At 44.8% G+C, this 21647-nt stretch overlaps 1 protein-coding gene across 7 annotated transcripts in view; it reads right to left on the minus strand.

Annotated features, from left to right (window-relative positions):
* Sergef (secretion regulating guanine nucleotide exchange factor) overlaps positions 1-21647 on the minus strand; it is a 213679-nt gene that overhangs the window by 61028 nt on the left and 131004 nt on the right. For 5 of the 7 annotated variants that reach the window (XM_026789121.1, XM_026789122.1, XM_005366754.3 and 2 more), the window contains one exon: positions 14496-14532. In XM_026789121.1, the coding sequence (XP_026644922.1) occupies positions 14496-14532 (37 nt within the window). Of the gene's footprint in view, positions 1-11345; positions 11939-14495; positions 14533-21647 lie in introns of those variants that run through there. The other 2 variants (XM_026789124.1, XM_026789125.1) reach the window with 2 other exon arrangements.

A 21647-nucleotide genomic window follows, 5' to 3' on the forward strand; every position in this document is an offset into this window, starting at 1 on the left:
CCGGGAGTGTGAGTGCGGGTAGTGTCTAGGGAGTGTGGGAGTGTGAGTGCGGGCAGTGTCCGGGAGTGTGAGTGCGGGCAGTGTCCGGGAGTGTGTGCGGGTAGTCTCGGGAGTGTGAGTGCGGGCAGTGTCAGGGAGTGTGAGTTCTGGGCAGGATTTTGAAGATATCTTATCAAGTCTCTTAATTTATTCACAAAGCAAAGGAAGATGGTCATCTGCCCACTACGATGACTTGTCTGTTACTCTTAATGAGTGAGCAAATGCTGAAGGAGCCAAATGGGCAAATGTGGTCATTGCATCTGACCAAATGGTCTCAGCAGTTCCCCCCAGGAAAGAGCTGCACATGCTCCCGAAAGGCGCAAGGGATTCCAGAAGCAAAGGGCAGCATGCAGGGCAGCCACACACGGGTCCAGATGCTCCCAGGGAGACAGATGTGCCCCTAGACTTTGCCCAAGGCTGGGCTCACTGGATCACTGGTGCAACTGTGTGGCCACTGTCAAAGCTGCCCAGTTGCTACACACAACTGGCCTTTGAAGTGCTGTGCTTTAGTGACAAAGGAGGACTGTGCCTGGTTTCTGCCTCTAGACAAGGGCTGTCAGTAAGGGCAGCTCTTCTGTTGCTACCTTCTGCCACATGCACACTAAAAGCTCAGGTGACCCTTCTTGGGAGGGTCTACCAAAGTTTGATAGTTAAAGGGATCAGAAGAGAAAAGCACACCCATAGAGTAAGAAACTGGAATCTGGGCTCCCTTTCAAATCTGCATTTTTCCACCAGAAAGAGACAATTCTTATCTAATTTCTATTTTATGACAAAAAGAGCTTCTACCTCCCTTCCCAAAGGGGGGGCATTAAACCCAGGGCTTCGTACATGCTAGGCAAAGTTCTCTGCCACTGAGCTACATGCCTAGCCCCAAATGATAACTAACTGCAATGATCCGTGCAAAAGACTCTGAGTGACCAGTCCTTAGCAGTTACTCAACCACTTTCACTGTACTTCTGCTCTGTAAAAAGGCACTGTCCTTTACAGGGTAATTTTTATTTCTTATGCTAGTTGACTGCTGAAGTATTTTGCCTCACGGCTCCACTCTGAACAGTAAAGTCAACGTGAATGAAGACTTGGCCCAATGTAACCCTAAACTGTCTTGGCAGTCACCCACTTGTCCCTCGACCCTGAATCCCCATTATAAGCCTTCCTACCCTTGCTCATGTTCACCCTTATACATAAAGCTTGCTTCCAGTACTTAGGCCCTACCTCTCTCCCAGAGATCTCCAAAACTAACCCACTGCCTCTTTACTCGCTCTTCTATTTCTCATCCTGGTACGCTGTACCCATTCACTCAGCCATCCATTCAGTATTCACAAGCAAAGCATGTGCCAGATTTCATCCCAAGCTCTTTCTCACTATACATGAGTTCTCCAAGACACGCAACTGCCACATTTCCCCATAGTATCCGGAATGCCATGTGCCACAAGTAAACCAAAGGAAGGGAAGATAGGGAAGATATTCTATTTAGTCAATATTTAAAAAGCATTTGGGGGCATGCGCATATTCTTAGCTTTATTAAAATGGTGATGCAGGTCATAGACACAAACATAGATGCTGAGAGGGGCAGATGATTTCAGAAACTATCTTGTCCAAATAACTAACTGCCTAAGGCTGCAGTGTCAGCCACTGCTGGGACCAGAGCTCAGCCCTTACACAGCAGAAGGATTCTAATTTACTCCAATTCTTCACAAATTTTGCCTCAAATTCACCTTGATTATTAGATTCACTTTCTCAAAGCTCCCATTGGCTTCTGTATCTATAAGTGCAGAAGGTCACAAGTGCAGTTTCTGCTACCCTAAACAACTCTAAAAGAACCAGAGAAATACGCAAAAACGTCATGGTCACCTTTGTGCTAAAAAGGGCCAGCCTGAAAGAGTAATTTAGCAAGTACAGGAGCGTTTTCCAAAGCCTGGCAGCCTCACCTTGCCATGTCATTTAGAATGACTCCCACGGTGTAGCAGAAAGCAACTCCCCCCCCCCCCAATCCACCACCAGCAATAAATAACACATCTTCCAGATGTAGAAGCTCTGATCATGTTTCTGGCTTGGTGGAGAGGAAAATGGTATCCAAGCCAGCAGGTGAGACGGAAACAAATCAATCAGTTCCAGAGCAGAGTGAGACAGGATCAGGGCAGGGCACTGAGCACAGCCCTGAGGCCCAGAGCCAGCAGCATCCCCTCTGCTTGGTACCCAGCCTGGGAAGCCCCTGTCTGGGCAGCACTCATTATAGTGTATCCTAACTCCATCACTGGCAAGCTGGGGAAGTTCCTTCCTCTCTTTGAGCCTGCGGGCTACTCTGGTAGCAACAGGAGCCAGGAAGTCAGCCAAAGACTTCGATCAACAGTATTGAGATAATTGAGTAGCCATCTGGAGAATAATGAAGTTGAATCCACACCTTGACATTCTAAACTAGGACAGATTCCAAATGGATCAACACCTAACATATTAAAGAAGAAGGAAATATAAAGCACGGGGCCAGAGATAGCTCAGTCAGTAAAGAATGTGTGTTTAATCCTCAGAGCCCACATAGGCAAAGCAACACTTGTAATCCCAGCTCTTGGAAAGTAGAGACAGGCAGATCCCTATGCTCAATGTCCAGCCAGTCTAACCTACTTGGCAACCTACCAGGCCAACGAGAGACCCTGTCTTTAAAAAAGGGGGCGGGATCGGGTGCTTAAGTTCTGACACTGAGGTTAAGTTCTGGACTCTCATGCATGTGCCTCCACACACACCTGTGGAGGACTGCGCCAGCTTAAAATCCAGAAGCCATATTGAAAGGACTGATAAACTTAATCCCTGCTAACAGAAAAGATTACATGGCAAAAATAATAAAGGCAAATAAGCCAAAACCCCAAAAGTAAAAATGAAACAGAAAAACCCAGGAAATTATCTGTGCAATAACACCACCAAGAAAGGACAGCTGTCTCTTATGTAGGATGCTCTTAGGGACCAACTGTCTACTGGTGGGAGAGGGCTGTCAGCTTGCCTGGGCTGTTCTAATAAAATGCCCTAGCTGTCACTTGTAAACAGGACTCGGCAACTCAAAATCTGGATGTTGGATACTCCAAGGTCAAAACTGGCTTCTTGTTTGGTGGAAGCTATTTCTCATAGATGGCACCTGCTAAATGACCTCATGAAGGAAACGAACAAATAAGTTCCCTTGGACCTCTTTTATAAGGGCACTAATCTTTCTTATGGGACAGCTGTCATGACCTAGTCACCCCTCAAAAATCCCATCTCCCATATCTGAGTGTCCCCACACTGGGGTTAAATTTTAACACATGACTATGGGAAATAGGGAAAGCACAGCCATTCAGACCTGTAACACGGAGACAGGGTACCATGATAACACTAACTATTCAAGAATGCCTGCATTCTAACGCCTACAGCCTGTGAATCTAGGATTAGATGACAAAGGAGAATTGAATGCACAAACGAAGGGAACTGATTAGCTAACATCACAAAATTGTGCTAAGTTAGCCAAGTGGGTCCAGTATAACCATGAGGCCAAATGGGGATAGGGAACGATGAAACAGTCAGGCCAGAGGACACCAGAGGAGAAAGCTCACATCGGCCACCGCTGGCTTTAAAGACAAGGGGCTAGAAGTCACTTCTGAACAGGTGGTCTACTCTAAAGCCACCAGAAAAGAAAGAAACAAATCACCATCCTCCCTTCAGCCCAGAAATCTATCCAGATTTCTGACTTCAGCCTTAAGACAATGTTACTTGAAACCATTAATTTTGTAGTAACTTATTACAATAGCAATGAAGAAACCAGCACAAGGATAAAATAACTCTTCTCGTGGGGAATGTGAATGACCTCAACATGGGAAAGGATGCCGAATCTCACTTAAAATAACTAAGATGACAGAAACTAAAAAGGCATGTGCGTGTGTGCATGAGAATGTGTGTATGTTGCATGTGTGTGTGTTGAGACAGGGTCTTGCTATGTAGGCCAGGTTATCCTCTTTGCCTCAGCCATCTGAGTGCTGGGATAGTACAGTGATCTTTGAGGATAACAAAACAGGAGGGCTTACCAAACAAACTGATAATAATAGAAAGAAAGACTCATCTCAAAGCACACTCATATGTATATACAATCTCTTGACCTTTAGCTAAGAGGTCTCTGCAGTTCAGTGACTAAAGATTAAACTTTCTAATAGACAGTTCTGAAGCAATGTTTTAAAAATGAACCTGACTGGGGACCTCGGCTTGGGCTCCTGGGAGCCACTCTAGGTTCAAGGCTCTTGCCAACCCTAAGGTGGCTCCCTTATCTAAGAATTGTGCTTCCGTGCTCCCTTATCCAACCTTCCTTTATCCCAATCCTCCTTTTTCCCCAAGTTCCCCCCATCCTCCCCTTCTGCCTTATCTCTCCCCATCTCCCCTTACCCACCTCCCACCCCACCCCCAAGATCCCAATTTTCTCCCAGGCAATTTTGTCTATTTCCCATAGCCAAGAGGATAACTATGCATTTTTCCTTTGGTTCACCTTCTTACTTAGCTTCTTTAGGATCACCATTGTAGACTCCGTGACCCTTATTTATGGCTAGAAACCAATTATGAGTGAGTACATCCCATATTCATCTTTTTGGGTCTGGGTTACCTCACTCAGGATAGTGTTTTCTATTTCCATCCATTTGCATGCAAAATTCGAGAAGTCATTGTTTTTTACCGCAGCGTAGTACTCTAATGTGTAGATGTTCAGTTAGTTCCCTGGACAGCTGAGGATAAAGAACCTGAAATGACCCTACCCTATAGCAACACTGACGAATATCTTGCATATCATCATAGAACCTTCATCTGGGGATGGATGGCGTTAGAGACATAGACCCACACTGGAGTACTGGACTGAGCTCTCAAGGTCCCAATGAGGAGCAGAAGGAGGGAGAACATGAGCAACGAAGTCGGGACCACGAGGGGTGCACCCACCCATTGAGACAGTGGAGCTGATCTATTGGGAGCTCACTAAGGCCAGCTGGACTGTGACGGAAAAAGCATGGGATATATCTGGTCTCTCTGAACATGGCAAACAATGAGGACTGATGAGAAGCTAAGGACAATGGCACGGGGTTTTGATCCTACTTAATGTGCTGGCTTTGGGGGAGCCTAGCCAGTTTGGATGTTCACCTTCCTAAATATAGACGGAGGGGGGAGGACCTAGGACTTACCACAGGGCAGGGAACCCTGACTGCCCATTGAACTCGGGGTGGAGGGGGAGAAGGGTTGGAGGAGGGGGGTAAGGGTGGGAGGAGGGGGAGGGAAATGGGAGGCTGGGAGGAGGTGGAAACTTGTTTTTTTTTTCCTTTTCTCAATAAAAAAAAATAAAATAAAAAAAAAATAAAAATGAACCTGAGATGGGATTTTAGTTCTAAATGTAAAAGGTAAAACAAAATTTCACATAAAAACATTTTGATGACCTTGGAGTGGGTTAAATGTCTTAAATTGGGTACCAATACCTCAAAGCATTGAAGAAGAGATTGATAAAGAGATTGACTTCCCTAAGACAGAGAAATTTACTCACTAAAAGATATTATGAAGATGGCAAAGGATTATAAAAACACATTTGCAATGTTATTTTCCAATAAATAGTAGACTCTGTAAGCCACAAATAATTAAGGAAAACCAGACAATCCACTGTAAAACAGTGGGCAAAGATTTAACACCTTTGGACTGGGGGTTTTGAACTTCATGAAAAAGAAGCATTGGCAAATCCTTTGCATTGTGTGAGATGCTGCACCATACACTCATCAGAATGGCCTAAGGCCATGAGGCCGACAGCACGTGGGAAGGGCACAGCACAACAGAACACCCACGGATTACTGGTATGAACCAATGCAACTACTTTAGAAAATGTTTAAACAGTAAGTGTTGTGTTAGTTACTTTCATATTGCAATTAAGAGACACCATATCCACGGTAACTTATAAAGTATTTAATTCTGTAGCCCACAGTTGCAGTTTATGATCATTATGGCAGGGAGCATGGCAATAGCAGGCAGGGCTGCACAACACTGGAGCAGTTGCTGACAGCTTACAACAGTCATGGGGCAGACAGAAAACTAACTAGAATGATTTTGAAAGCTCAAAGGTCACTTAGTGACCAACAAGGTCACACTTTCCAATCCTTCCCAAAAGGTTCCACTGACTGGAGACCAAACATTCAAACATATGAGCCTCCCAGGGGTACTCTCATCCAAACCCCACAGGTGTCTATGACTATACACATGACCTATAGCTCCTCTTTTCAGCTATACATGCAAGAAATATCTACGCCGTGCTTACAGTAGCTTTCCGTGCAGCCCCCAGCACAGAAACCCAGATGTCCACCAACCGTTAAATGGAGAAATGAGACGTGGTACAAGAACAGAGAGAAACACTAACCAAGCAACAACGAAGAGCTGCTGCATACAGCATGAATAATTCTTTGAGATACAGTGTGCTTGCCACAAGCCAAACAGCAGGAGCATGCTCTTTATATGATGTTCAAACGGACGGAACAAAGGCTCCCTGTCTAGGGAGAACTACAGCTGGGGTGGGGCATGAGGTCACCTTTTGAAGTGTTGGAAATGTCTTATATCTTGCTCTGGGTGGTAGTTTCCTGGGCATAAACTTGTGTGAAAAGTCATTAATCCAAATCCTTTGGATTTAAATCCATTATATATGTTCTATAAATTTTATCAGTGCTATGACTCAACAAATAATTTAAGAGAAGAATTTGTTTTGTTCATGATGTCTGAGACTTCGGTCATTGTGTCAAGGAGGGCACGATAAAGCAGTTCACATCATGGTGGACAGGAAGCAGACTGGAGTAGTAACAGGACAGTGGTTAGGGCAAGATCCAGCCCTAAGAATTCATTCAAGCTACCATTTCCTCCAAGTGGGTCTCTCCAATCACAGATTTATCACATCCCAACAGTCTATTCAAAATTTGAATTCATTACTGGATTAAACCATTCATGGGGTCAAAACCCTTGTGGCCTAATTTTCCACTACATAGACACTCACACTGAGGCCCTCTCAGATAGGAACAATGTCAGTCGCCTTAGTAATCACTTGTTTACTTCCCAACCTAGCCAGGCTGACTACCAAGATTAGTCATCACAAGCGCTATATTCATCTGTGGTGCGCGTGCATGTGAACGTACACTACAGTATAGGTGTGGAGGTCAGAGGACAACTTGCAGGTGTCAGTTCTCCAGGGCTCAGAGTCAGCCATGGGGCTGAAGTTCAGGTTTCCAGGCTTGGAGGCATGCCTATACCCACTAAGCTATCTTGCCAGTTCATAAATGTGATTCAAGTTCATAAGTAATTAGGGCTAGAGAGTGGCTCAGTGGTTAAGAGCATTTGCATATTCTTGCAGAGGACCCAGGTTAGATCCCTGCATCTGCAGAGTGATTAGTGACTTTCTGTAACTCCCTCTTCCGGGCCCCATGGGAGCCAGACAAGCAAGTGGCACACAAATATATATTTAGGCAAAATACTCAAGTGCAGAAAGTTAAAAAAAAAGTCAGGAATCGTGTGCACACCTTTAATCCCAGCACTCAGGAGGCAGAAGCAGGTGGATCTCTATAAATTTAAGGCCACCCCAATCTACACAGTGAATTCTAGAACAGCCAGGGTTATGTAGAGAAACTGTCTCAAAACAAAAATAATTTAAAAACCACCTTGAATAGTTGTTAACCAGTCACATAAGCCTGGTTAAACGAATCCGAGTCCTTCCCACCCTCTGTCAGGCACACTGCAGAAAGAGGGCACTGCTGCATATCGTTGACTGGAAAGAAAACGTTATCATCCTTACGGAGGCGAATTTTGCAATGTCTTGCAAAAATCAAAACTACAATTCCACTTTTGTATAATAATTTCACTTTTGGAAATGTATCCTATAAGTACACTTTCCCACAGTGATGTAAAAATGTTCACAGCAGCACCGACTCATCACTTAGCTATGAAGACAAAATGGCCTAATCAGAGAAGGCATTTATAGCTGGCCTATCATTCTCCACAGAGAAGCATGCAAGTTTGAACATACCTCAAAGCACTCTACAAAGCCCCAGGGTTCAAAGGTATCATTGCTGGTGCCATAAAATAAAAGTAAAAAAGTAATTTTCCTCTATTACATTTTTCTCTATTAAATTCTGACATGGCCCTGTTTGATGGGTGTCAGGCCAAGGTCAGATGCTTCTTATACATCTAATAAAGGCTCAAGGGTTCAGCAGCTGGAAATCACCAGTAAAATGATGCATAGACTATCATTTCAATATGGTATAAGAACTGGCTTTGAGGCCAGGCAGTGGTGATGCATGCCTTTAATCTCAGCACTCGGGAGGCAGAGGTAGGTGGACCTCTGTGAGTTCGAGGCCAGTCTGGCATACAAGAGCTATTTCTAAGACAGGTTCCAAAGCTACAGGGAAACCCTGTCTCGAAAAGCAGAAACAAATAAAGAAACAAGTAAAGAAACTGGCTTTACTTGAAAAAGTAGGGACCATGTGTCCTGCCAATATACAACCCTTTAACAAAGGCTGCCTGGCAGGCCTTATGCTTAAGAAAGCCAGCAGCAATAGCATCCATTTCAAAGGGTCTGTGTGAGTACAGAGAAAGGCTCTCCTTGCCTACCCCTCTTCTTTCTGTATATGCACATGTATGTATGTGCTCCTGTGTATGGACATGTGTGTAAAGGCCCAAGGATAACCTCAAATGTCATTCCCCAGGAGCCCCACAGAGTAGACAACTGGCTGGCTGACAGGCACATGATGACAGTCACTCTAGATTACCTAGATCAGGTTAACTGAGGTGGTACCATCCCATGGGCTGAGGTCTCAGACATAATAAAAAGGGGAAAGTGAGCTGAGCACCAGCATTCATCAGTCTCTGCTTCCTGTGCCCAATGTGCACAGCTGCCTTCTATTCTGGCTGCCATGAATTCCTGCCAAGATGGCTGTACCCCTAGAACTGTGAGGCAAAATAAACCTTGCCCAGTTGCTTTTGTCAAGTAGAAAGAAGGAACTAGACCAGTTGGCAGGTCCTTTGCGTACTGAACCACCTTCCCAGCAAGGGTCTTCAGAGAAGTGTGGCCATGTGACCTTGGACACTTAGGCCAACAGCAGCCTGTCTACAATGGAAATATGGATGGAAATCCTGGGTGAAAAGAAATGAAGAGAGAAGATGAATGAGCCAGGTGAGTGAGCACCAGCCCAGGTACCTACGCTGTGCAGACACAGAGCAGAAACTCTGCATGCCTGTGTCACTCAGGAAGTCCCACTTCTGGGGTGGGCATCAAGATGGTGAGGTTACAGACTGGGTAACTGCAGGAGGCAGGAGGTTGAGTGGTTTTCCCCTCAGCTGTCACCTCAGCACCTGCAGGGCTAGATCTAATAGTCCTTCCCAGGCAGGGACTCTCACCACCTGCCATCCTGCCTCACCACAGGAGCCTGGTGGCAAGCACCAGACAGCAAGAAAGACTTAATTGGGAAACTAAGGGAAGAATTCATCTAAACTGCCAAAGAAGGAGAGAAAGAAACCTAGATGCAGATAAAGTCACGATGCAGAATTCTTTTCTCTGGAAGAAGCCGAAAAGTGGCTGCCAAGAACCTTGCCCTAGGCTGGGTCCCTGCTTGGGAAATGGGTAGCAGGATCCTGACTCGGAACAAATTGGCATTGACACTGTCTCCAGAGCTCCTGAGATGTCCAGATCTCAGATAGAGGCAGGATTCATCTTGTCATGCAGACTTTGTCCAGGACACTGACATAAGGTAAAGACACCTTTTTTTCTAGTCTCTACGGCTCTCAGGGGCCTCTGGGTCTCAGTCCCCTTATAGTCAAGTACAACCACTCCCTTTATGAGGTCATAACAGATAAACCTAACAGCTAACAATGTACCCTAATTTTGTATCAGACAGTTTTCTACTAACAACTATGTGAGGTCAATAATGTAACCAGAACCTGCTACTGCTTCAGGCACAGGATGTGGTGGGTGGAAAGAATAGTCTTGGAGGTAGGCCAGAAGTTTCACCATGTGCACTTCTGAGAAACCTGCTTAGCCCACCTAAGCCCCAAGTCTCAGCTACCCATAAAGTGGGTTAGAACACATTACTTTGTGGAGTCGTGCTTACTCCTTAAGACAGAGTACACCCTCATGCCAGACTGCCCCCTTCTCTGTCTCACCTCCCTTTCCAGCCTGTTTGGTCAGAACACATTTGTTAGCCATTAAGGCTCCTGCTTGTGAACACAGTCTGGTTCTTTTTATTCTATACCAGTCTACTCTGGAAGTACTCCAAGTCTATCTTGTGTGGGATATGGTACCAGGTACTGGTGCTGGGTTTAGAGTGGACTGGAGGCAGAAGTCTGTGTGACACAGCAATGGCAAGGGGGCTGGGGGAGGAGGCAGCTGGGAGCAGGGACTCAAGCTGCTAGGGTTCTTCTCCAGCTTGCCTCTCTTTTGCTGGCCTCCAGCCAGGGTGAACAGGCAGCAGCTTCTTGTTACTACTGCCTGCAAAGCGTGCACTCTGCAAGGCACCCTTTGGGGACTATATTATCTCAAAGCACCCAAGTCTCAGCTCCCAAGCGGAATGACATCTGAGAATACTGTGACTGGGCCTATTTTTCCTGACCTGGAGCTCTTTGTTTTAACACACTGAGCCAGTCCCTAGGCACTAAGGACCAAACAAAATCTATGTTTGTGGGGCTATAGAGGAACTGAGCACAGCTCCTAGCACCAATATCGGGAAACTCAGGCAATCTGATGTCCTCTGACCTCTGTGGGCACATGGTACATATAGACTCATGAAGGTATGTAAATATATATATATATTTATTATTATTATTATTATCTCACTTACTTTAGTGGGGTGGAACAGGGTCTCCCTATGGTAATTGTTACTATGTGCGTAAATATGTAAACCAGGTTGATTTCTCACTTGCAATGATTCTACTAACTCAGCCTCCCACAAAATGGGATTACAAGTACATGCTGGGATTACAGTATGCCTAGCTAATTTATGTATTTACTTATATTTATATTTTTATTGTATATAGTATTGGGATCAAATCCGGAGCCTCGGACATATGAGACAAGTATTCTTATCAAGCTCTAAGCTAAAACCAAGAACAATGTCTGATTTCAAAGGACTCAAACACTTGTCCAGTCCCCACACACTGACTCCGACAGCCTCACTGAGATAACACAGGGCTCCTCTTCCCTAAAATATCTTCATTTCCCTCTCCCAATGAAGAAATACGTCACTAGAACATTTCTCTACCACTTTCCATACCAAAGAAAATCAGAAACAAAGAAATAGACACAAGAGGCAACTTGTGTACTTTATCCTGCCCAATGTGCACAGTAGTCCCGCGACTAGGAATTATGATCCCCACTGCAGGGATGAGGAGGGAAATAGAGTTCACACAGAGATGGAGCTGGTTTGAAACATGGCTGTCTGCTGGCTGGCTCTGTTCTTTCCAGGTCCCAGGCTGCCTCTGTCAGTCAGCTTCCAACTCTGCTAGCGTGGGCTGCTTCATGTATAGATTATCTTCAACCTTTTGTCCATGCTGGTCCTGGGGGAAACTGCCTTCTTCCATGCAGTGGCAGCAGCAGCGACTGGGCGCCGCCTTAGATTCTCTCATTAGCTCATCTTAATTACACCCAGACCACAGCAGTTCCGGTGCAAAATACCTGCTCCTGCGCAAAGCAGGCAGGGTTGCTGATAGCTTTCCTAGCTTTCCCTGCTTCCTGCTCCTCCAGCTCCCCACTGCTGCCAGCAGCTTCCTTTCTCTGCTGTGCTTGGTTCTTGCACATGACACTGGGGCAAACACTCAGTCCACTCCAATCCAGACAGCTGTCGGAGTCTAGCTCAAGTCAAGCGTGCTCATGACTCTGCTTAGTCAGGTGCTGCTCACGGTGCTGTGAAAAAGGCAAGAAAGGGGAGGAGGGCACAGAGTGCTTCCCTTCCAGAAGCCTAAAGTCTGAGGCTAGGACACAAAAACAACAAAACACTGGCAAGAGGCAGGTGGAGACTTGAGGGAAACTTGGTTTTCGGCTTTAAACCTCGCAATTTACAGGTAGGAGAACTAAAGTCTAAGAAAGACAACCCAGGGAACTAACCATGTCAAATAACAGCAACTAACATTTCTTTAAAAAATTTTAACTTTTTTTTAAAAAAAGGTTTTACTTTCAGTTTTAATTATGTGCATATGTTTGTACAAGTGAGCACAGAGTCTATGGAGGTCAGAGAGGGCTTTGGATCACCTGGAGCAAGAGTTACAGGTGGCTGTCAGCTGCTGGACATGACTGTTGGAAACCAAACTGGGTTCTCAGCACAGCACATACTCTATCACATTAACACTACATGCTGGGCACTGCTGCTGCCTCTGTTTTAACGACAAGGAAAATGAGGCAGCGAGGAGGGGGGTTAAATGCCTTGTCTGAGTTCCCGCCAGTACAGAAGCCTGCACTGAACTCTGGGCCCTTGCCACTACACTGTAGTCCGTGATGACAACCTCATCTGGGTACAGTGACTGAATATGGGGCTGTGAGAAACTGAGCAGGAGTACAAAGTTTCTGAACACACAGCAATAACCAATTATTTCAAAATCAATTCTGTAACAAAGTCAGGTGTTACGGTAGCGTTGCCCATGCTGTATCATGTATGTGACTTCACTGCAGCCTTGATTCTGTACACAAGATGAGGTCAACAAACACGGCCTGAAAACCCAGGTCAGACTCCCTGTGATATAAATTGGTTTCTGCTCTTAGAAGCATGATGGTCAAAGTATGAAAACAAAGACTTTTTTCTAACTCTGTCATGCTTCAGCAGTGCCAAAGTAGTACATCTTTGGCCTGTGCTATGTTAAAATGTTTGATTTTAAGAACTGCTGAGTTGCTGATTTGAATTTCTTTTCTTTTCTTCTTTTTTTTAAAGTCATTAAACAGAACTGGCCAGATGGCTCAGTGAGTAAAAGCTCTTGCCGCCAAGCCTAAAGATCTGAGTTTTGATCCCGGAAACAAGTGCTGTGTGTGCCTACACATATACACACACCTAACTTAAGTTTTAAACATTAAATGAATTTTGGCTGAGGACAGAATTTGCAGCAATTTTTGAAATGGTCCTAAACACTGCTGTCTTGTACTGGGTATTTAGGGGAAGTGGTGTACTCAGCACTGATGGCACTGAATAGCAAACTTTCAACCAAGATTTAACTCTGTATGTAAAAATAAACATGCACACCCATCTCATCAATACACAAGTCTGCTTTGCCCTTTAATAATAAAAGTTCATGTATACCAAAGAACTGTTTTTAAAACAAATTTCTTTAAGCGCTATTGCCAGTATTTGTCTGATTTGTATATGTACTTTATATACATGTGTACCTGGACTCGTGTGGTGAAAAGGGGTCATGAGCAGTGAGAGTCTAAAAAATCCATTCTGCCCCACTGTGCAGCTCAGCCTGAACTGACCAGGGACATCAATGGACGGCTTTCCTGAATTAATTACTCTTGGGGGTAATCATGAAAACAGTGAACTTGCATTATCCAGAGCCAGCTAAAAGGTTTGTGTCTGACTGGGAGTGTGCTAGTGTAGCTGTATACCCGGCAGCAGGGGCTGTGAGTCAAGCCCTGTGCTTCCAAAGGCAAAGCCAGATCAAGAGGAAAGAAGGTTTTCGAATGGGTTTATGCAGAGATCCAGAAGCGTTCACCTCACTCCTTGGTTTTATGTCTTGCTGTCTATACATGATGCCCAAGAATATGAATTAGAAATATTATTTTCTGAGGCAGTTCAGGCACCTTCAAAAGATACTCAATAATGGGGGCTGGAGAGATGGCTCAGCGGTTAAGAGCATTGCGTGCTCTTCCAAAGGACCAGAGTTCGATTCCCAGCAACCACATGGTGGCTCACAACCATCTGTAATGAGGTCTGGTAATAATGCCTCTTCTAGCAGGCATATATTCAAACAGAATATTGTATCCATAATAAATAAATAAATATTTTTAAAAAGATACTCAATGATATAGTCTGAAATGTTCATAAAATGGGCTTCTAATAAATGCTTTGTCACCAAAAATGGTCCCCCAAATTCCCCCCCACCCCCCACACACAGGGGACATGGTCTCACTGTCTATCCCAGTATCCCCCCCCCCCCCACACACAGGGGACATGGTCTCACTGTATATCCCAGTATCCCCACACACACAGGGGACATGGTCTCACTGTATATCCCAGTATCCCCCCCCCCCCACACACAGGGGACATGGTCTCACTGTCTATCCCAGTATCTCCCCACACACAGGGGACATGGTCTCACTGTATATCCCAGTATATATGGTAGTTTAGAGCTTGCATTTAGCTTCTGGAATGCTGGAGTTACAGATGCACACCACTAAGCCTGGCTCCCCAAAGACTTTCTCCAATTCTCTTACATGGGTTTCACAATAAACTGTTACCATTATAAAAGTTACTTACCAATTATTGCCAAATTGTGTTCTGAGCCACAAGAAATCTGTAAAGAAAATATGTGTCATTAGAAAAAATGGATATATATCTCAGCTGGTAAATTTTATGATCATAGTTATTTTATAATGGCATGCACATTCATTTTGGCAAATCTTAGAAAGATGTAGAAAGGAGCATCACATACAAAGGTTAAAATTATAATTATAACATATTCACAGCTATATGAATATATATATATATATGAAGAAACATCAAAAAGAAACGCATCAAGATGTTAAAGTTGTCTTTAGCTAATTAGACTACCAGTGATGTTTTTCTTTCTGCTTTTTACTTTTCAAATTTTCTTTTTTACTTAAAATTTTTAATTAGTTTGATTTAATTTTTTTCATTTTATTTTACGCGTCTGGGCTTTTGTCTGCATGCATGGCTGTGCACCATGTGCATGTAGTAACTACAGTGGTCAGAAGAGGGCGGTGGATCCCCTGCGATGGGTTTTCAAACAGTTGTAAGCTACCTTGTGGGTGCTAGGAATTGTACCTGGGTCCTCTGTCAATGTTCTTAATCTCCAAGTCATCTCTCTAGCACCCCTCACACACATACAGAAGCTGAGCCATCTCTTAGTACCCTTTACACACATACAGAAATTTAGACAGTGTCTCATGTAGCCAAAGCTGGCTTTAAGCTCTGGCTTCTATCTTCTAAGTGCTGAGATTACAGGAGCGGGTGGCCACACCTAGTACATTGTTCTAAATTTCTATAACGCACATGTTGCTTTAAAAAACTGGAAAGATAGCAATAAAGATAACAGTTTTCAAATACTGAATTAAAAAGACCATCACTGTCATTTAGTGATAAAATGAGCCAAGAAGTCAGTAGAAGCAGATGCTTCTGTTCTGTCCCCTCCCCTTCCAATCCAGACTCCCTGTGGCCTCTGAACACATGGTGTTCTCTTGCGCTTGAGTCTATGCCTGTTCGTCCACCCAGCATGGCCTCACCCCACTGCCTACACAGAAGGCTCTGCTCACTTTTCACCTGGAGCACCTACTGAATTCTGGCTCCAGCGTGTAGGCTGACTCAAGCACCATCTACCAGGCATCACAACGCAGCAGGCATCTTGTCTTCTAGTATTTCTTCTGGTCTCTGCACTAGCACACGTACCCTGAGAACACAGCTGTGTCCCACCTCTGCACTGCGCTTGTGAAATGTATGGAGCCTGGGGCTCAGCTACCATCTGACAAATGAGAGAATGAACACAAGCACCATGTGCATGGTAGAAAGAAAGAATGCCTCAGAGTAAGAACAGCTGGTCATTCAGGGTTCTGAATCCAGTCTCTCCAGCCCCTTGGGTCTCAGGAGGAGGTGACAAGGGTGGAAAAGCACAGATGGCTCCCTGAGTGCTAAGTAAGAGTTCTGCACTCTGAAGACGCATGTGTGACCTGTATCAAGACGCTCACTTTAACCCCAGGCCTGAGGAGGGCAGGTACTCTCAGCTGATGTGGGCAGGGCCATGTACATCAGCTACAGTATTAGCACAGAGAGGACGCTTGGCAAGAGGACATGGTTTGTCCTGGGTTCCAGGGCAAGTCTGAGAGTGAGAACTTTCATGATCACAAGGGTGATTCCACAAGAGTGAGGGCATCCAGCCTTTCTGCACCTGGCTTATTTCATTTAGCAGAGTGCTCTTTGGGTTCATTCGTATGAGTCCACAAATGACTGTAATTAATAAAAGTACATTATATTCTGGAAAATGCTGAGTGGCAGGAGTTACAGCCTGTGCTGTACAAGCATGAGGACTGGAATGCAGATCTCCAGAGCAGATCCCTAGAGCAAGGTGGATTGTAAAATGTTGTCTTTTGATTTGGTGTGAGAGACCCTGCCTCAGTGAATAAAGTGGAAGAGCAATGGAAAATGATTCCCAGCCTCAGGGCTTCACATGTATACATATATACATGTACATAAATGCCCACATACACATATGTTCACTTACATGCAAACATGAATACACACACACACACACACACACACACAGACAGAGAGAGAGAGAAGGGGAAAAAGAAAAATGCTGAGTGTATCTTAAGCTTTCCCACCACAGAAAATGAAAGTATGTGAGATAATGCATAAATCAGCTTGGAATGTGTACTTACTTCAAAACTTCATGTTGTACATGATAAATATATATAACAAATACCTGTTAATTAAAAAAAAGAGACTGGGGAGGCTGGAGAAATGGCTCAGCAGTAAGAACATTGGCTTACTCTTCCAGAGGAACTGGACTGAATTTCTAGCGCCCACATGATGGTTCACAACTGTCTGTGGTTTCAGTTCTAGGAGACCTGATGCCCTCTTCTGGTGTTCATGGGCACTAGGCACACAATACATACAAGCAAAGTATTCCTGTAAACATGAAGTGCTTTTTCAATTTAAAACATTAAAAATAGTAGAGCCAGTGTGACTCTGGTACTCTGACAGGTTCCTGTCCCGATGCCCTGGTGGACTTGAAAGTTCAGATCACAGGGAAGTGCTCAAGGCTTTGAGTGCTATGGGTGACAAGGGCAGCCTGGGCTCCTGGGTCTTGCCCTGCACAGAGTTGAGATCCCATGTCCCAGATTCAACAGGATACAGGGGACTACACACATTACACGGACTCTGACAGAGTGTGACAAAGAAGCCCCCTTGAGAAGTGGCTCCAGACTGTCTCAGCTTGAGGTGGCTTGTCATTGACCCGAATCTCCTATGACAACTTACTGGGACAGTAAGAGTTCACCGTAAGCTTCCTGGTTGTACTGAGACTGGCTCCCTAAGTCTGTTTGTTACAGGGAGCAACTCAGACTGACACCAGGAAAAGCTTTGGTGTCTAACAGCAAGCACATCTTTATGGAAGCTATGGTAGTGCTATCTGGTGAACTATTCAAATCTTTATGGAAGCTATGGTAGAGCTATCTGGTGAACTATTCAAATCTTTATGGAAGCTATGGTAGAGCTATCTGGTGAACTATTATTAAGCAGCCTAGGGAATGGTGCTTGCACTAAGAAAATATTTCAAATATCATGTGAACTGGGAAAAAAAATCACATAAAAATTGCATCCACAATCCAATATTCACTCTATAATAGAACATGAATAAAAATGACTGCGAGGAGAGACATTAGTGCCTGGCTCTGGTCTGGGGGTGAGGAAGATGGGAATATGGTTTTCTTTGCTTCTGTTGAGTCTTATACAATAGTCTTATAATTGTGGGGCAGGGGAAATCTATTAAATATAAGAAAAACATTATGATGCATTCCTTCCATACAGGAAAAAAAAACCCAACTGACTATAAAATCTTGTGTGTTTAGAACTGGGGGAGGGGCTTCAAAGGTAACAGAAGTAAATTAACAGGGCAATTGCATCCTGGTAGTAGGACTAGAAGGCATTTTGTTCCCACTAGTCTTTATTTCCAGAACATTCTTTCACTGCAGTGGCAGCAGCAGTGGTGCAGTGATAAGAACAATAATTAAATCTGCCATAACCCAAGGACTCGTGTGTGCCAGGCTGTGCTCCAAGGCACTTTTGAAACATTGGCACATTTTAATCATCACAGACATCTTTCCAGGTATGTTTGGCTTTGCTCATTTTAGAGATGAGGAGCCTGAGGCTCATACATATTCAATGATTTCCACAGACTTCCACAGTTAGTTAAGGAGGCAGCAACAGAATTATAATCTGGGTTTGGCTGATCTACAAACTACCATCCTTTACTGCTGCTCCTTGGTGAAAAAGACAGGCACTGCTGCTTTAAGAAAAAAAACAAAACAAAAATGCAAATAAAAAAAAAAACCTTCACAAAACACAGAGGAAAAGGACTTGTTCCTGTGGGTTGGGGGTCACCCTGGGATCAGGAACTTGGAGCTGACCAGCACCAGGGATCTGAAGCCAGCCACCGACAGATAAATTCTAGCACCACACCATAGCTGCTGCAGTACATTTAGGAGTGACGCAGTGATGGGCGGACTTTGTCAGGCCAGAGCCCAACTGTGAGCATGGAGCTTCTCAAGGTCTCTCCTTCTCTGTGCTCCAGCATAGAGGTGGGGACCTGAACACCACACTCCTTCAGTGAGAGCGTATAAATGGCTATTTGCTTCACCTTGCTTCTGCTGGTGCCTACCCTGCACTATAGTCTGGAAGACTATTAATAGTCTGGAAGACTATTAAGAATGGCGATCCCAAGCAAGGGAGCCAAGTCACTTCTAGGCCCTTTACTCTCTAGCTCCTGAGACCTCTGGCAAGATTTTAACCCCTGGGACCTGAATGTTCTCAGATATTAAAGGTGACAGTGTATCTTGACTACCTTACAGAAGTGCTGGAGGACAAAGGGCCCTCCAGCCTTATACAAAAATCAGACCCCTGATGAAAACCCTCCTCAGTGCCGCTTACCACTCTATTGGGAGGGCAGGTGGAAACTACAAAGCACGACTTACGAGATCAGCGTGAGGTGATCCACACCCACCTCTCATAAACTCTCGGCCCCACATAATGGATTTCCTTTTCCATTCACGATGCACATTTTCTCTAAGGACATCATGTCATTTCAAGCTGACATGCATTCTACTTTCCTTGACTGGGATTTCCTGTCTCCCACTGTCTATCTGCCTAGTGTCTGCTCACAGCTCAGGTGCAGGGCATGAAGTGAGGGAGCAGAGGGGAGGCCAGCACAAAATAGTCCTAAGTATGTATGGGCACAGTCTTTAAGGTGGCATTCCTGAAGAGATGTAAGCTAGGGGCTGGAGATATGGCTTACTGGTAGAGGACATGCTTCTCCAAGCTCAAGACCCTGGGATTGGACCTCCCACCACCACTAAGAAACAGCCAGTTTCAGGAGAGTGGAAGTGGCTTATCTGCCTCTAGCTGAGGGCCCTGGCCAGCTGCCAGCACAGCAATTCCATTCCCTTCTTCAAGCTCTACCTGGGTGAAGAGAGCAGCAAGGCATTCCTCCTTTGAAGACTCCTCTTAGACACTGAGACATCTCAGATGTGACTCTCAATAGCTCCTCCTCCTGTGGGTTCAAAGTATTTGCAGGGTCCTCTCTGGGAACCCAAGTGTAGCTGAATTGGAATAGTCACTGGGACTGGGAGAATCTCTCAAATCTTAAAGAAGCCGGGCATGCCTTTTGTAGTGGAGCAACTGCGGTTCAGAATTTGCCAAGGCTTTATTTAGGCATATTGACTTCAGTAAAGAGGGAATAGCGAACAGGATAAAGTACAGGAGAACATCAGTGTCCCCATAGCAAGGCTCCCGTGTATCCTCATCTGAGAAAAAGAGATCCCCTTTCTAAAAGCATTAGCCGTCCTGTTTGTGAGCAGCTCTGCCCACCCATGGCTGATTACTGGAGGAACTGACTCACCAAAGCACTGGGAGGTCTGTATGGCGGGGCGGGCAGGAGAGTCAGGGTGGCCCAGGTGAGAGCTGACATTCTCAGGACACCTTCCTCAGACTGTGAGGCTCTGCCTCAGCAGGTCTCCTTCCTGCCTCGCATCTACTTAGACTCAGAGCCTATTAACTCTGCTTCTCAGGGGTCTATTCAGTCCTTCCGGCTCCAGCCCGGCTCCTTTAAGAACCCCTACGAGACTCCACTGCTTTTTCTCACTGCGCTGCACTTGATTTTTCTAAGTTCTACATTGTCATGGCACTAAAATCTTCTGCTTGTCCCGCACACTCAGTCTCTCCTTTCCTATGACCTTTAGCTCAGCAGGACAAGTCCCCTCCCTGTGTCTCTATTTCCGGTCCATACCCATACTCAAGAGACACACAGACATAGTCTAAAATATACTGCCCCAAGGATCACCTCAGCTCATGATAGGCCTGGCCTCCTTTACCTCTCACCTTAGCTATAATTTGCTTTAATCAAATCTCCTCTGAATTTCCAGTACTCTCACCACTTAGTATGGGGTAGCAGAAAATGCAGAAGGGTCTAGAAAACCTGGCACTCTTGCTCCCTAGCCAGTGGCAGCTGGCAAACCCCCTTTGTCTCTGAAAATGGGATACTAACCACCAGACCCATCTCACACATCCACAACCTGTCCAGCCTACCGCATGTGCACAAGCACCTTGCCATCTACAGAAAAAGACTCTACTCTTCATTCCTTTCTAAAGATATGATTCCAAGACGTAAGAGATCTAGTTTAGGGGCTAGCTGCAGCCTGTGAAAACAGGCTCTAGGGATGAGTCCCCTGCTGGATTAACAAGATTAACAAGAAAGAGCAGTATGAGACCTCTACAGGAAGAAGCGACAGATCCTGTGCTGGGCCCAGGGTCTGTCTGGGTTTCTGAGTTGCTCTTGTCCTGAATGACTTTCCTGTTGATCTTTCATAAGATACTCACTTCACCTGCTTTCCCCTCTGCGCCAAAGTCCGCCACAATCCTTGTGATAGGAAATGTCTCTGATCCTTGCTTTCCCCTCTGCGCCAAAGTCCGCCACAATCCTTGTGATAGGAAATGTCTCTGATCCTTGCTTTCCCCTCTGCGCCAACATCCGCCACAATCCTTATGATATGAAATATCTCTGATCCTTGCAGATTGAAAGAACCTAATATAACAATGCATCTGGGTTCAGCAAAAGTATGCCATCACACCCTTGGGAACAACATGGAAGAAGCCGTGTGCAGAAGACAGCCAGTGTGGTTAAACTCAAAGCAATCAATACCTTTGGGACAGGCAAACACTGTAGAGCAGTGGTTCTCCACCTTCCTAGTGCTGTGACGCTTTAATACCTCATGCTGCGGTGACCCCAACCATAAAATTATTTTCACTGCTACTTCATAAATGTAATTTTGCTACTGTTATGAATTGTAATGTAAATCTCTGTGTTTTCCAATGGTCTTAGGTGACCCCTGTGAAAGAATTGTCCAACCTCAAAGAAGCTGTGTCCCACAGATTGAGAACTATTGCTATAGAGCATTCTTCTCAAAAAACTTTAACTCTTGCCCCAATCACCACATACACTAAAATTAAAAAGACTAACCAGACCAAGTGCTGGGGAAGATGTGTAAGTGCTGAAGTCTCACACTGTTGTCGGGAGTGAAATTCAATAGTTGCTTTAAAAAAATAATCTGGCAATAGCTTTTAGAGCATATATATATATATATATATATATATATATATATATATATATATATATATATATAT

Source organism: Microtus ochrogaster, unplaced genomic scaffold, assembly GCF_000317375.1.
Source record: "Microtus ochrogaster isolate Prairie Vole_2 unplaced genomic scaffold, MicOch1.0 UNK14, whole genome shotgun sequence".
Classification (NCBI taxonomy): domain Eukaryota; kingdom Metazoa; phylum Chordata; class Mammalia; order Rodentia; family Cricetidae; genus Microtus; species Microtus ochrogaster.